Genomic DNA, 16,960 nt, shown 5'->3' with positions numbered 1-16,960 from the left:
TGGCCTAGGTGCGCCAGCTCGAGAGGAATGCCCTTCGCGCTAGGGTTAATCAATCCTTCGCGATTGCTCATTCTCATTACGGGGACAACATCGACTTGGAGGCGATGAGTCATGGCTTCGTGCCTAGCTATGAAGCCCACGAGTTGGAGGAGATGGAGACGACGGTGACTCCCCTTTCGTAGGACCTGGCGGACAGAATAGAGAGCATAGTTCTCCCCCAGAGGGGTTAGTTAGCCAGATAGGTCGGGTAATCATTCTTGTAACAAACGGACAAGCTTCGACCCCTCTGTATCATTTAAACAAACTCGTCATTTTGTTTCGTTTGACCAAGTATGTTTTTCCTCCCTCTTTACATGTGAAAAGGGGTTCATGTGTTCTGACCCTTCCGTTTGTTAAGACCGTAGGGCCCGAGGTGTAGGAGGGAAACTCTGATCACGCTGGTAAGCAAGAGTGCCGTAGCCGCTGGGGCATAGGTTTCTTGCGGTCTGACCAGCTTTGCTCAGTCGTTCGTTTCCGTAGACCTTGCCACTAGTTTTAACGTGAGGAAGAGGTCGGACACGGCGACTGTTTCAAAAAGGGTGTATGTGTACCCTTATCAGCCTCCGAGTGAGACCCAACCCCTTACTGTTGCTAGGGTCGGGTGTCACTAAAGATCGAGGAGAGGATAGCGAAATCAGTAGGAGAAAACATCTCTTGTTTTCGCACGTACCTCCCTAGGTTCTGAGCCATTGTTCTGCGACCGCTCGTTTGGTCTCCTTGCGAATCCAACTTTCCTTGAGCCCCCACACGTAGCAGGGGTCCGGTCGATGGTTGGTTTGTGATCGTCGCCCCGTCCGCGGTTTCCGTAACCCCCCCCCCCCCCCCCCGCCTCTGACCACTTGGAGCCCCCTGAGGCCCCCATGATTTTTAGCCATAGATGTAGCTGTAGGAGGGGCTTAGGCCAATCTTGTCACAACCCATGGCCGCTGGTGGGATCAACCCGGTGACGTGAGCTATCACAGGAGGAAATCGGAGGAGGGGATCTCGGTAACCAGGAGAAAGGTCGCATTCCTGACCTCGGTTCGTGTTTGCCAAATATTTTTGTTCCCCTCTCTATTATTTGGATGGGCAGTATATAGGCTTGGTCCTATCTTCCACCTGGGTCCCATGGCTGGTGGACCCACTTGCCAGTCAAAGCATTAGACTTCTTGCTCTTCATCATGGCTGTGACATTACCGCCGCCTCGAAACTTTGCTGGTCCCCAAGCAAAGGCATCACGTGACTGACAGCAAATTTTCTTCGTTAATAAATGGTACCGACATTTGAATTCATCCATTGAGGAATACTGCTGTATAGTGATGGACAATTCAGTCTGATTCCTTGATTTTATATGAGCTTGAACCATATTTGATTGGTAACATTTCACTGAAGTAAGCAGTAATTTTCTAGCGGTAACCATTTTTCCTCCCACAAATTTGGCAACATAAACAGTTCCATTCTGAACAGCTCTCCGAAATGAATGAGGCATCCAACAAAGCAGAGTAGTAGCTGGATGATGTTGCCTTGTAGAACAAACAAGTCTCTGGAGTATCACCATCTGTTTCTTACTGTCGTCCAAACAGAAGCCATTGCACCTCCAAGATGGCAATGCATTCAGAAATTTTTGATTGATTTTGCTCCATGGAACGATAAAAGAACTTCCTTCAAGTTGATAGTAAGACATGTCTAAGCACTTCTCCAAATTTGTGGCTGATAAATTGAAGTGAGCCTTTTATGTTGATGTTGCGCCACATAATAACAGAACCTGAAAGACTTGTGGCAAAAGTTTCATGCCATACAGATCAAATTTTCTCTCACCAACGTGCATATCAGCCCAACACAACTAAGCACATGCAGCACTATCCACTCATCATCCCTGTACTTTCTACCCAATGCTAACTGCTGCAATAAGCCATCGCACAAACCAAAGCCATGCAATATCTCCTTGTCCCACATATCACCACGTCGATTGCGATGCATGTCATCAAACAGCTCCATTGCATCTCCCTTCATTGTCATCACGATTATGGAAGTACTTGGCTTGGCAACCGAGTAGCTATCCTCACCAGCTGGACACTCTGTATGCTGAGCTACAAGCTGCAATATATTGTCATGTGACTCAAGGCCATGTAACAGGCTTTCATATGTGTCCATGTCAGATTGCATTTTTGAATCCCACACAACATTGTTATGGCGTTCATCAAACACCTCTGTTGTCAAGACAAACCTGCAATTCCTTGAACTTCCTTACCTCACTCATTTTCTCAGTGCTCGAGCTCACGGATTACCTACATCTCTGGGCAAGCGTTGGGGACATCCATCTTGGCAATGAGCCTGACAGGACCATTTGGCGCTGGACGACAGACGGATGCTACACAGCCAAATCGGCATACGACATGATGCACAGTGGATCCATCAGAATGTCAGGCCATACATTGATCTGGAAAACGTGGGCTCCGCTTCGCATCAAGATCTTTATTTGGCTTGCCATGAAAAGAAGGCACTGGACCGGCGACAGAAGGGCGAGACACGGTCTCGAGGCACATGAGTTATGCTACCTCTGTGACCAAGGACAGGAAACAATAGACCACATCATTGCAGTATGCCCGTTCACCCGTGAGGTATGGTACTATGTCCTGCAAGCGCTTGGGCAGCAAGTTCCACCAGTCTCCCAAACGACGCTCTCCTGGTGGCGCCGATTGCGGTCAGTGTGCACCGGCGATCGGCGAAACGGTATGGACTCCCTCTTCGCCCTCGTCTCCTGGCAACTATGGAAGGAACGGAACGCAAGATGTTTCCGGGAATCGACATCGTCCGTCGGCGACCTACTGCACATCATCAAGAACGAAGCCGACCGATGGATTCAGGCCGGAGCAAGCGGGCTACGTGCGCTAGCGCAGGGCTAGGTCCTTGTCAGGATAGACATGGATTACGGTGGTTGTTTTTTTCCATAATGTAGCGTCCGCAGGAAACTAACTAACGGCCGGGAATGCAACTCTTGTACTATAAACTCTTTCTTCTAATACAATGATATGCACACTCGTGCGTATTCGAGAAAAAAAAAATTGGCACATATCCTGCTCCTGACTGCAATTTTAGACTGCACTTGAGATTTATGACCATGCAGCATGAAGACGACCTCTCACGAGTTGGGCCAGCGTTTAGCACTCCCAGCCATTTGGCCCAGTAAGATGAAGTGGCCCACTAACTACAGCCCACAAGACAGGAACGAGCTCCATGTTCGACTGTTACCTCTGACTCTTGTCTATCGTGACTAGGGATAAAAACGGATCGGATATGGACGGATATCACCGATATTATATTTGTTTTTATATTTCTGTTCAGATTTAAATTCAAATACGGATAGTGTCAACTATGTCGGATAAGATATGATTAGATATCGACATCATAAATATGCGATTTGAGTATTCGGATACGGATACGGTATCGAACGTTGGATATCCAGATTCAGATACGGACAGATCTCAGACCCCTCTAAGCAGGGCTAGGGCAGGAGCAGCGGTAGCAGCCAGCCAGGCAGGGGCGCGGGCGTCGGTGAGCCGCGGCAGCGCGGGCGGGGCGCGGCAGCTCGAGCGGCGGGACAGAATGCAGCAGGAGGCAGCCGGGCAGGGCAGCACAGCGCGCGAGAGCTGCGGCAGCGGCGCCGGCCACCGGGTGCCCGTGAACCGCGGGTCCGTGGCGGCGCGGGCGGGGTTCAGCAAGCCGCAAGCCAGCAACGGAGCAGGCGAGCAGCAGAACAGAGCACAACGCGTCAACGCCCAGACTCCCTCTGCTCGGTTGTCCCTCAGCCTCAGCCTCAGGGAGACCACAGACAACGCGTCAACGCCCAGACTCCCTCTGCTCGGTTGTCCCTCAGCCTCAGCCTCAGGGAGACCACAGACAGCGCCCCCCCCCCCCCCCCCCCCCCCCCCTCTTAATTCCTATTAAAAGCCATTCAATTGGTCTTTGTGATAGTGAATCTTTTTTTTGTGAACATTTGTGATAGTGAATCTGTGATTAATGTGATTTGATTTTTGTTTGTCTAAGAATTGATTGAATATTTAATTGGTAAATTCATAATTTTATATGGTTATTTGTGAAGACATGAAAAGTGAAAATGTCAAAAAGAACTCTGCACGCATATTTTTCAAATTCAAGCAATGCTAATGGTAGTGGTACAACTCCACACACTAATTCAAGCAATGCTAGTGGAGTTACGTCGTTGTAGCGCTCTTTGTTGAGGCCCTCCTAAAAGTATTCCTGGATCCGTCACCGATCTGCCCTTAGTTTAGACAAAATCTGTCTAGGAATAATAGTGTCTACTATGTGATGGTTGCCACATATGATTTCTGCTTGAATCTATATGCTAGCTGTGTTGTAAAAATTTGTCAAAGTTCAGTCAATTTTGAGATCATACACAAATTCTATCAAGATTTATTATTAGTGCACTTTTGAAACCTGTCAAAATACTTGATATGGAAAAAAATAACAGCTTGCTCAGCTGCACTTTTTGCAGCGTTGCAGCTGCCTCTGTCTGTAAAAAGTGCAGTCGAGCAGGCTCAATGAAATCAAAAAATTCTCTAAAAAGCAACGGGACAAATCTGCAATGGTATATATACCATGCTCATGACAAAATACAAGTAGACTCAATATTCATTTTCGAAATGTTAGGGCACATCACAAAGTTTAAAAAGTAGGGTGGTAAAATCATAATTTATCATCAAAGGTGCTATGAACACCATTGACTCATGAAAAAAGACCCCTGGGCCCTGTACAACAGAAAGGTTATGTTGAGACAGGAAATTAAAAAAAAAACAGCAAAAAAAGGAATAGGCCAGTCTGAGGCCCAGCTTCCACAATGGATGAGCAAAGAAACAGCTGCTGCTAGTCTCGTACGTAGCCTCACAGCTAACCTTTTTTCTTTCTTTCTTTTTTAAGAAATTCATCAACATATATTAAAAGAGAAGAAATGGACACGAATATTGAAATATAGCAACTAAGACTAAAAACCAACCCGAAGAGCCCACATCTATACAATCGCTGCAGCCTGTGCTCGGCTTATCGTTGCCTGACAGCTAACTGGTTGTGCAGTGCTCTCCCGAAGTCCCGATCACTCAGGCCATTCACCAAAATCTAAACTTTGACATTATGCAAAAAGAAGATTATCATCACATCAAACTTGCGGTACATGCATGGAGTACTAAATGTTGATGAAATAAAAAACTAATTGCACAGTTTGGTTGTACTTTGCGAGACGAACGTTTTAATCCTAATTAGTCAACGATTGGACAATTATTACCAAATACAAACGAAATGCTACAGTGCGCTACAGTATTACCAGCTTTCTGGCGGCGCCGATTCGGCGTGCAACTAATCGCAGCCTCAGATAGTCGCATTCTCTGTTGGGAGACGGCGATTAGTGGACCCTGCGAAATTTACTCCGAGAGGAGCAAGGTCATGGGGTTGTTTCTCTATAGGTAACCTTTCTATTGCGAGTTGCGACAGTCCCACAGGTCGTTGTGCAATCGTAAATTTCCAGCTGAAACAATATTTTTCTCTTACACAAATCAGTCAGTAATATTTTTTCACAAACCAGCAACGATATGAACCGGTCAACCTAACAGGCTGCTAGCCAACCGAACGGGCTGAGCTTCACTTCACACATGCTTTTCCGCATTGTAGCGCATTCAATGGAGTGGTTTTGCTGCCGTCACGCGCTATTATACGTCTTCGACTCTTCGTCCTGCTGCTATACATGAGACCTTGGAAACATGCAAGTACAGCACGTCTATTACTCTTCCAGTACTGAACTACTGTGTAGCTCCATCAGTCCCTCTCCGGACAGACTCATCGATCAAAACTATCCGTGTCCTCCATATCTTGTTGTAGCGTCTGCCCCTGATTACATACAGGGTGTGCAAGTGACGTGCTCGTGTGTTTTACGACTCTAGTGTCAACAGTCAGCTACCTCATCTGATCTGCTCTTGTCATCTGCCTCGTCCCTGGAGCGGGTTTTCAGTTTTCACATGCAAAAAATCATTGAAATTCGATGGTGTTTAGCCGTTCTGACGAAATACCAGGTAACAGTTCCTTCAAGGTACAGTAACTTCTCTGTTTTGACTTGGACTTATCTTTATGATATCAAAGTTAAACATGAGAAATATTCCCATGCGCATGCACACCTGCTTGCAGGTTGCAGCAAACAGCTATTCACCCACCGAATGTGGAATTGTGGATCCCTCTATTTGCCGCATTGTTAGTCGTCCGGCATCATCAAGTGCTACATAGGGGGAATCTGCTCATAGTGAATGAATGTGGAATTTTGGTCCCTCGTAGTCACTGCTCACAGTGCAGTAGTCTGCACTGATAAATACTGAGCAACTACAGATGAAGAACACCAAGGGGATGAGCAATTGAGCATCAAGCGCCCGGCACTGTAGCTGGTTGGCAGCAAACAGCTAGTAGCTAATCACTCGCTTTCTCTATTTGTAGCACTGTTAGTCGTCCGGCATCATCATAAAGTACTGGATAGGGAATCTATCTGCTCATGGTGAATGAATGCGGAATTGTGGATCCGTCGTAGTCACTACTCACAAGCACACTAGTCTGCACTCAACACCGACACCTACGGTAACTGCAGATGATGAGGATGAGCAATTGAGCATCAAGCGTCTGCTGCGGACTATGTGGGGGAGCTGTTGATTGAATCACAAAGCACACCACGCTCCTATCGATTATTAATTTCATCGACAAGCAGAGGAGCATGCTCCTACTATTGTTCTATGCTGACACACACTGGTGATGAGAAATGCATCGACAGTTCGATGAAATGAAGCTGCTCCGAAGAATTCTCTGAACTTGTTCTGGTGCATACAAATTTGCATACGGACATCGGGCTCGTGTTAGGCCACCTCGAGTGGCTGGCGCATGACTGCATGAGACAGCTTGCCACCTCTGAACCGAATCATGATCTCTCTGGAGAAATCGAATCAAACACTAGAGAGAAGAACAGATTTCTCTGCACGTATCGATCCAGGAGGCATAAAAAACGAAAGGATCGCTTCGGGAAACAACGATGAAGTTGCTGATTGCCATTTTTAAGAAAAATCTTTTTTTATGAGAGTGGGTCCTACTCACGTGGGTCTTTTTTCTGAAAGCTCAAGTTCAGACAAGAAAATAAATAAGGACAGCATGCAAACCAGGCCTCTAGACTCTACTAGAGATGGGTAGGTAGCTGCCCATCTTGTTGTCCGTGGCTTCCCACGTGGTTTAAAATAAGTGTCGTTTTTTATTTTTTCGGAAATCAAATGCTTTTAGCTTTGATTAAATATATTGCCCATGATGTGGTCCGTGGCTTCCCACGTGATTTAAAACAAGTATCGTTTTCATCTTTTCGGAAACCAAACGCTTTTAGCTTTATCAAATATATATTAATATTTATAATATATAATTAGTAATATTAGATGGACCGTTGAATCTATTTTCATAATAAACTTATTCAGAGATATAAATATTACTAATATTTTCTACAAACTTAGTTAAACTTAAAAAGTTTGACCGGCGTGAGTATCACAGTGATACTTGTTTTGAGATGGAAGTAGTAATTTTTAAATAGTGGGAAGATATTCGGTTTCATCCTCTAGATAGATGAATCAAATCACAATATTATTACAAGCGGTAATGCTACGGTGCGGACGTCTATGGTGCGGGCGTCTGTCCACCCGGGTGCTCCTTGGTGGGCCGTGACATCAACCAACTATTCCCACCCATCCTCTCGGGAGTTTCTAAAAAAAACCTCTCGTCTAGTCATATCCTCTTGTCCATTCGTTCCTGCTCCAGGCACCGCCCTTCCTTGCACTGCACCTCCAGACGACCCTGCCACCGCAAGGTCGCAGCAGGATGCTTTCTCTTCCCCGCTCCCTGCCCAACATGAAGCGCCTGCTTCGGCGTCTCTCCCGCGTGGCCGGCACCTTCTCGCGAGGCACCTGACCCCTTCTCGCGCTGCTCCGTGCACTCACGCTACGCCACCATCCAACGCCGCGCCCCTATCGACCTCGCCCGTCGTGGAAGGGGAGGCAGGGGAGGCCTGCACCTGCGCATATGCCCCCATCCAGTTGGTGCCATAGGCAGGAAGGGGAGGCCTGCGCCACTATAGTTCCCCACCAGGTAGGCCATGGCCGGAGGTGACACTGTGTTTTCAATTGTTTCATGCGTTTTCAGACATGTTGCAAGCCTATATTTTAAGTGTTTCAGTTGTTTCAGATGTATGTTTCAAGTGTTTCATGTGGATGTTGCAAAAGTAGATCGGGATGTTGCAGTGGTTGCACCCATATGTTGCAAGCGTCTATTCCCAATGTTTTATCTGTTTTTTTCATACGTATGTTGCAAGTGTGTTATCTAAATATTGCGTATGTTTTATACATATGTTGCAAGTGGTTTGTCAGGATGTTGCGTATGTTTGCAATGGTTTTTAAGTGTTTTCAGGTGCTTTTTGTAAGTGTTTCCGACGTATGTTGCAAGTGTTTTAACTATTTCTAACGTATGTTGCATGTGTTTCATCTGGATATTATAAAAGTAGATCAAAATATTGCACATGTTGCGAGCAGACGTGGGAAGTGGGCGGGCGGTCCCCACGGAGCGGCGTGGGCTAGCAGGCGGAGGCGGTCCCCACATGCGCGTGGGAAGCGAGGTGGGCGAGGGCGGTCCCCATGGAGCGGAGCGGGCTAGCAGGCGGGCAGGCAGGCGAGCGAGTGCAGCAGGCCAGCAGCTGACGCTAGCAGTACCTTATTACAAGAATCGTCATAATATTAATAACTAGAACAAGTTTACATTAAAAAATTTGACTCACAACCCAATTCTATTACACCTAAAAAATCCCTACAGCTATCGTCAGCGTCGCCCCACCCCACAGCAAAAAAACACCGTAAAAACCAACGTCCCCGTTTCCAATCCAAAAAAATCAAATACAGCAAAAAAAAGGTACGGCAAAAAAAACCACTCTTCCACATCCCCATTTCCAAAAAAAATACCGTTTCCAAAAAACACAAATACAACAAAAAAAATGTTTGCGAGAAAAAACATATAAGGCAAAAAAAACATTTCAGAAACAAACTCATCCAAATCGAAAATCATATACAACAATAAAAACCATTTTCGAAACAAAATGTTCCACATCCAAAATCATATAAACGACTGACTACAGGCCGATGAAACTGATCATCGAGTTTGGCCCTTGAAAAACTCGGTCTCTCGACCGACTACGACGTCGAGTCTAATCAGCACCCGCGTCGCCTGTACTTAATAAATCCACGGGTGTTTTCATGATGTTATGGAGGATGTAGTCGATAAACGGGCAAGTTACTAGACGCCTCGTCGTCCGGTACACATTGGCCCACGTAAGGTCACATGCCTCCGTGGCGGTGGCCGAAGACGGCGAAGACGAGGAGGAGTTGACCTGAGACGCCTTCATAGGACAAAGGAGGTGGTAGGCGGAGACGTCGGTGAAAAGGATGAGGAGGAGGTGCAGCACATGTACTCGTAACTATCAGCGAAGTTGACGTCATAGAACGAGACGACGTCGAGGGCAAGGAGGACGCGAGAATCGATGTGGCAACGATGACGGAGATCATCCGTGACAACGGAGTGCCCTTGTAGAGCTTCATGGCCGTGAGGGGTGTACGCAAACACAAACGACCAGAAAAAAAAACAAATCCTCTTAGAGGGACACTCCAACATGAAAAAAGGACAAGATGTACAGATAGATGAAAAGATAACATGGTTCCATATATATAAAAAAAAGAAATTTAGAAATAGTTTATGGTCGCCAATATAAATTTGTGTATTAGTTTTTTTAATATTTTCTAAAAATAATAAAATTTAGATGCGCATGAGTAAAAATATAACCCCACGCACAAGCATATATCTAGTCTTAAAATAAAAGGCAATCTAAATAACACGAAGCGTTCTTCAGCCGGCAGACCTCGAAAACATGGAAATACTACAATACCAATACAATACTACTGTAGTTTGGCGGGGCATGAGTTGATTGCTGATCGAAGTTTTGGGGCAAATCATTCCGGGGATTATAATGCGCTGAACACGGTAGAACAAGCTGCGTGCACTACAAGGATTTACTCCTAATGTAATGACTTAAAAATGTTGCAATATATAAAAAAAATGGTTGTAATAGACAAAATTATAACATAAAAATTTGGTTAAGAGGCGTTGCTACAGTAACCATGGTCTAAAGTTTACACCATGGTTCATTTTGGTATTGCAATAGGTTTCCCCCTATTGCAACATAATGGAATGTTGTTGCAACACAATAGAGTATTGCAAGTATAGTATAAGCAATCACTGTGGGTGTTGCAATAGTAACATGACGTTGCTAGAGATACCTGTTGCCACACATCCAAAAAGTGGCAATAGATGCACTAGCAAGAACAATAGGTATTGCAATAGACCTTATTGTCACGCATCAATAGCATTGCAATAGATGGATCCTCTATTGCCACGATAAATCTTTGGTTGCTATAGGTGCAACCTCTATTGCCACACTTATTATTTGGTTGCTATAGGTGGAACTCTTTATTGCCACGCTAAATATTGTGGTTGCTATAGGTGAACCCTCTATCGCCACGGTCAATGTTTGGCTGTGATAGGTTGAAGCCTATTTGCCACGCTTACTATTGTGTCGCTATAGTTTGGGGACTCTATTGCCACACACTATTTCATTGGTATAATATTTTTTACCCCACCATTTGTTTGTTGCTATAACATATATTGCAACGCCAAATGATTATGCTGATAGTCAATATTGCAATGCTTTGTTTGGTAGCTCAAAGAATAATTGCACGCCATTAATTTTTTTAGAACAATAATGAATGAAGCATTTAGACATCCATTAAACCAAAATGTGCTTTGTTTGTACAAATCATTGATGAAACCATCCAATGTCAAAATGAACTTAGACACACACACATAGCTGAAACACATAAGGTATCCGATACACACTTCACATCAAAATCTAAGCTATGTCCGCTTCAATCGTGCTTCCACATGCATGACCACTTGGACATGTCAGTCTCCTACATAAAAATATTGTAGGAGACAAGGTTCCACCAAGCTGTGGCAAGCATAAGAGGAAAATAAAAATCAGAAATAAACAAGCATATAATGATATCACGATGAATTAAACCAAAAACTAATATTAAGCTTTTAGCATTCCACCAAGTTAGTTGTAACATGCTATTCACTACTTTTGGGCCAATGTGTTTAGGAACAAATACAAGCTAAGGCATCAAACTATCGAATAGAATACTTTGGCTAATCATTTTTCACATTCTCCAAACATTATATGCTTGCTTATTTTATTGGTATAATGTTTTTACCACACCGTTTGTTTGTTCCTATAACATATATTGCAACGCCAAATGATTATGCTGATAGTCAATATTACAAAGCTTTGTTTGGTAGCTCAAACAATAATTGCACGCCATTAATTTTTTAGAACAATAATGAATGAAGCATTTAGACATCCATTAAACCAAAATGTGCTTTGTTTGTACAAATCATTGATGAAACCATCCAATGTCAAAATGAACTTAGACACACACATAGTTGAAACACATAAGGTATCCGATACAAACTTCACATCAAAATCTAAACTATGTCTGCTTCAATCGCGCTTCCACATGCATGACCCACTTGGACATGTCAATCTCCTGCATAAAAATATTGTAGGAGACAAGGTTCCACCAAGCTGTGGCAAGCATGAGAGAAAAATAAAAATCAGAAATAAGCAAGCATATAATGATATCACGATGAATTAAACCAAAAACTAATATTAAGCTATTAGCATTCTACCAAGTTAATTGTAACATGCTATTCACTAGTTTTGGGCCAATGTGTTCAGGAACAAATACAAGCTAAGGCATCGAACTATCAAATAGAACACTTTGGCTAATAATTTTTTCACATTTTCCAACCATTGGCTAATTATTTTTGGCAGCTGGCTTTCATCATCAGAAAGAGCAAAGTTATTCAGTTTTCTAGTATCAAAATATGTAGCCACAAGAGCACAAGCATCAATATATTTTGATCTAGAATTAATTATTTTGGGGAAGATCAAAGAGCCACAGATACATATAGGGCCGTGGATTTACCTATCAAGCTCCTTGCAAGTTGTGACCATGATGATGGCAGCGGCCTCCTGTAGACCATGTGACAGAATCATCCGGAATAACACGCTTCCGGAGGTGCTCGTCTTCCACCAGACACTAAGCACCCCGAAAGCTGGCTACATCGGATGGTTCCGTCGAGCACACCCCGAGGGAAAACTCGAATAATCCACGTTATTCCTGCAGGATCCAATAATGAGAACGAGTTTACAACACTTAGTTCATTTTGTACAACAAGAGTTCTTAGAAATACATTATTATAATACCAAGTTTAGAGTGCGGAATTTAAATAATGGAATTACAATAAACGTCTAACGATAAGATACAAGGATCCGTCTGTGTCCACCAGAAGAATCCTCTACACAACAGCTACTCATCAAGCTGTACCTACAACAGGGGTAAATAAACCCTGAGTACATAATATACTCGCAAGACTTACCCGACTAGTGGGAATAATTTCCCGACTCCAAATGATATGATAGGCTTTATGGTTTGCTGGGTTTCCTTTTTGTGAAAAACAATACTAGTAGTGAATCCTTATGTATGTTTCTTATTAGCGGTCATGATTAGTTCATTATCTAACCATTCTATGTAAGCACATGTTCTACTTTCAACCAAGAGTTGAACAATCAGATCCATTTCACCATATTTCATCTTTCAGTTCTTACTACGGTGCTAGATCATAGACAAGTCGTACCGTATTACACAATGATTCGCGAATCAATGTAGCCTAGCTGGGTATCCCAAAATACATGCATCGCTTATACCCCAGGCACAAGCAAGACCAACCCACCACTCTCCTGTCAAGGGGTCTAGGTCCCCGTCCAAACTTAGACTCTAAGCCCCCACTCCTGAGTCCTAGACTCAGTGTGGTGCTTAGACCTCCACCATCCTCGCCTCCAATCAGTCAGTCCAGAAAGAGCTGGAACCCACGACAAGAGAGCAACAAGCATTCCCGCTCCCATAAGTAAGTATGTGCTCAAGATAATAAGTCTGTGACCTGACTAGAATCCAATGCAATGGCCGATCGTTAACCGATATGGACAGGGAAAATAGTGTAACCAAGCTATGCCCTATTAGCCACAGGGCACAACCTCTTACACCTACCAATACCCGTACCATATCCCTGCCTGGTCTCTATTTCTTTTCACTATTTTATCATGAGGGTGATAATAATAATCACCTATTGTGAGTAACGGCAGGTTACTCACGCTACCGATAGGCTAAGCATAACAGCTACTCGACCTATGCTAGTAGGACTCATAGGTAGGTTATCTATGCATGTAGTTTCAATATAAATCCTGTAACGTAAATGCACATCACATATATATATATCCAGTGATCATTCAAAATAACGGTTATGCACCGAGGCTTTCCTTGGGCAGGTGCGGTGTCAGCTCAGTCAGTCAGTGGTGGCTTTGGGACCTCCTCCTACATGAGGATCTCCTCCTCGTACTCCTCGATCACCTCCTCAAACTCATGATCTCCGATGGTCACGATCTCCACCAATTCATTCTCTACATGCATGCGATGATGATGCAACACTTAGCATTTTGGCAACAACAACTCTTAAAATAAGAATACACATGCTAAGCTACTAAGCTAGCTCTAATGACTAAGATACTAAGCTAACTATCATTTCCACAAAAATAGGTATGGATTCATCTAACGGATATTAACTTAGCAACTAAAATGTAATCTTACTCTTATTAGCGATTTAACTTATATTACAACAAGGAGCACTTGACTATGCTAGTACTTAGCCTATTCTAAGGCTACAAAAATTACAGTGAGCTCATAATAATACCATGAAGCTACTATAAATTTTTTAAAGCTAAAGCTATCACTATTTTGCCACAAAAATTCCTACAATATTTAACCTAATAATATTAACCACTCTCAAAAAATTTAATAGCTCCTAGTATCAACAAGCACATACATAAAATAAATACACTAACAAATGGAACACAATTTTAGGAACTTAACAAAAAAAATTCATAATTTTTAGATACCTACATGATTTTATATGATTTACCAAAGATCAGCTCAGAAATACAAATGAAAAACTATTTCTATTTTCCACGAAAAAGGTAAACCGCTTTCGGCCCAATGTGGCCCATGCGGGGCAACACGCGCGCGTGAGCGTGCGGTGGCCCACAGGCACAGTCCATGTGAGGCCAGCCCACGCGCGCTGGCACATTAGCAAAAACATCCCTCGACTTTGAGCAAAACAACCTGTAGTCAATGTTACTATTTCTATAGACAGTGACTTTGCAACGAAACCCTCGAACCTTTCTGTCAATACAGGACCCACAGGATACCCCACAGGGAAGGGAGAAGATCTAGTCTAACTAGGATTCTTTTCATATAATCTTAGTAGTAGTATTATTCTATAATTCTACTAGGAACTCTCATTGTAAACCAACTAGGACTCTGGCCTCCTGATTATATAAAGGAGGGCGGAGTTCGTGGAGCAGGGACTTAGATAACACAACACTTTACAATCAATCCAACGCAAAGGCTAATGCCAACTGGACGTAGGGCTATTACTCGATCACGGTCGAGGGCCCGAACTAGGATAAATCGACTATCTCTTGCATTTACTGTCGAGTTCTGCATACACCGAAGCTCGAACAAACTGCCCTAGGTACCCCCATGGTAGGCTATCGGTGGTGAAACATCGACAGCTGGCGTGCTAGGTAGGGGCTTTCGGTGAATTTGCATCCGAGAGCTCGATGGACGTCGACAACATGATCTTCTCGACAGGATCAACCTTCATCTTTGGTTCATGGATCTACGAGGCAAGCAATGATGGCAAGCTCCAAAGCCATCTCCTCGAAGATTCGGATCACCATGAAGACCTTTCTATTTCAGCGACAACAACAGATCAACTCACCGAAAGATTCGCGCAGCTCGTGACGTCCGATCCAACTCAGATTTCGTGGTTTGCGTATCCAACTCAAACTCAGGCTCCGCATCCGAGATGGAGTCTTACCCGAGTTCTTTTGAGAAACCAAGTTCTTTTTCGACAGGGTTCCAGAACGTGGCTTCAGCCTATCAAGAATACAACTCGGAGTACACTCAGAATACTTTCAAGAAGTCGGGTCCTTTTCCGGTCGGACTCCACAACATGGCAAAATCTTATTAGGCATAGCCCGAAGGATCCCTCGATTCGTTGCTTAGGATGCCACTGAAAGGAGCTCAGGAAGGTTTTGTACTAACTATAACATCTCAAGACTACATCATCCACTGGCCAGGTTCTATTCCTGAGGGTAGCGGTACCCAACTAGTCGGCATGATGACAACAATAATTCTACCCTACCAAGAAGGAGACTCAATCTGCGACCTTGAAGCCTCTACTAAAGTTATCAATGACTACGATAGTGTGGAAACCGACGCTGATAACAGAACAATTCACGCACGAGAAGTACTCATGGTTCGACGTCCTCGATCACCATTGGTCTCCCCAAAAGCACCCGACATTAGGTCATCGGATGAATCTGAGTCCAACATATCACCCTTTATCTAGGGGCACGATGGTGAGACCGAGAATCAGAAGCAAGCCAGAGAAAGAAGAAACAAATTAAAACAAGGATGCCAACGCCGTGATAGGCAGCGCAAGGAAGCTTGGCTCAGATATGAATTAGATCTGGCCGAGTACAATAGAAGAAAATCAGAACAAGAAGTCAAAGAAAGATGCGCAGCGAATACACCCTACAATAGGATCCGAGAAGCAATAGAAGAACTTGAAGCGACCTCACATCCCAGTGAAAAACAGGAACAGCTCCGGGACTTTCTTCGGTCAATGGCCCTAAGGGCACACGACGGAAGGACCCGCTCAAGACTACCTGCCAGGTCAACATCTCATGAGCAGGAAGATCAAAATCAAAGGAAGTCTGCTTTCGAGAGACTTGGACCAAGTGGAAGTCACAACAGAGAAAGTAGAAGGGACCATAGTCAAAACTACCGAGTCGAACAACTAAAAAAAGACCAGAAGCAAAGTACCTATTTAGACAGCCCCATAGAACTACTCTCACCAAGACAATAGTTGGCTAGAAGGAGGTGCTGAATCAGAATACACAGAAGCCAGAACACACGATAGATTCCCCTGTTTTGCAAATAGACTAGCTTCAATACGACTACCTCACAAGTTCAAGCCGTCCAACCACTCTAAATATGATGGCAAGACCAAACCAAGGTAGTGGCTCAAGATTTACTCACAGTCGATTAAACTAGCCAGAGGAGACGACAATATCAAGACCTTATTCTTTCCCATGGCCCTAGAAACCATGCCCCTCCAATGGTTCGATAAATTAAATCCAGGGTCAATCAGAAATTGGGAGGACTTGCAAAGAGTTTTTTGTGAAAAATTCACGGGTATCATTACGCACCCCATCACCCACGTAGAATTAAAAGGACTTAAGCAGAAAGGAGGCGAAAGTCTCAGGAACTACTATCGACGATTTAGCGAACTACGTGCTCAAGTACATGACATCACCTAACGAGAAGTAATCGAAGCTTTCTCTCACGGAATTATGGCTAGGTGGCAATTTCAGGACTTCTGCAAAGAAAACCCAAGAAACAATGAAGAATTTAGACTCACAGTAGAAAAGATGATTACTACAGAGGAGAAGACACAAGAAAGGTTCCTGGATAGAAACAACCAAGACAACCCGAACAAGCAAAATCATCGAAACATCAGACATCAGGAAAGAAAACATGGACAAGACAACACCATAGCGGTGGCCGACAAATCAAGGAAG

General features: G+C 43.9%; 1 protein-coding gene across 1 annotated transcript in view; it reads left to right on the top strand.

Annotated features, from left to right (window-relative positions):
- The window catches only part of LOC136496003 (uncharacterized), a 51,682-nt gene that overhangs the window by 19,234 nt on the left and 15,488 nt on the right, over positions 1-16,960 (top strand). The window contains exon 3 of the mRNA XM_066491758.1: positions 3,485-3,763. Coding sequence (XP_066347855.1) covers positions 3,485-3,763 — 279 coding nt within the window. The remainder of the gene's footprint in view (positions 1-3,484; positions 3,764-16,960) is intronic.

The sequence above is a fragment of the Miscanthus floridulus genome, chromosome 12 (genome assembly GCF_019320115.1).
Source record: "Miscanthus floridulus cultivar M001 chromosome 12, ASM1932011v1, whole genome shotgun sequence".
Classification (NCBI taxonomy): Eukaryota; Viridiplantae; Streptophyta; class Magnoliopsida; order Poales; family Poaceae; genus Miscanthus; species Miscanthus floridulus.
Note: the sequence above shows the minus strand (reverse complement) of the source record. Positions and strands in the feature narration are given on the sequence as shown.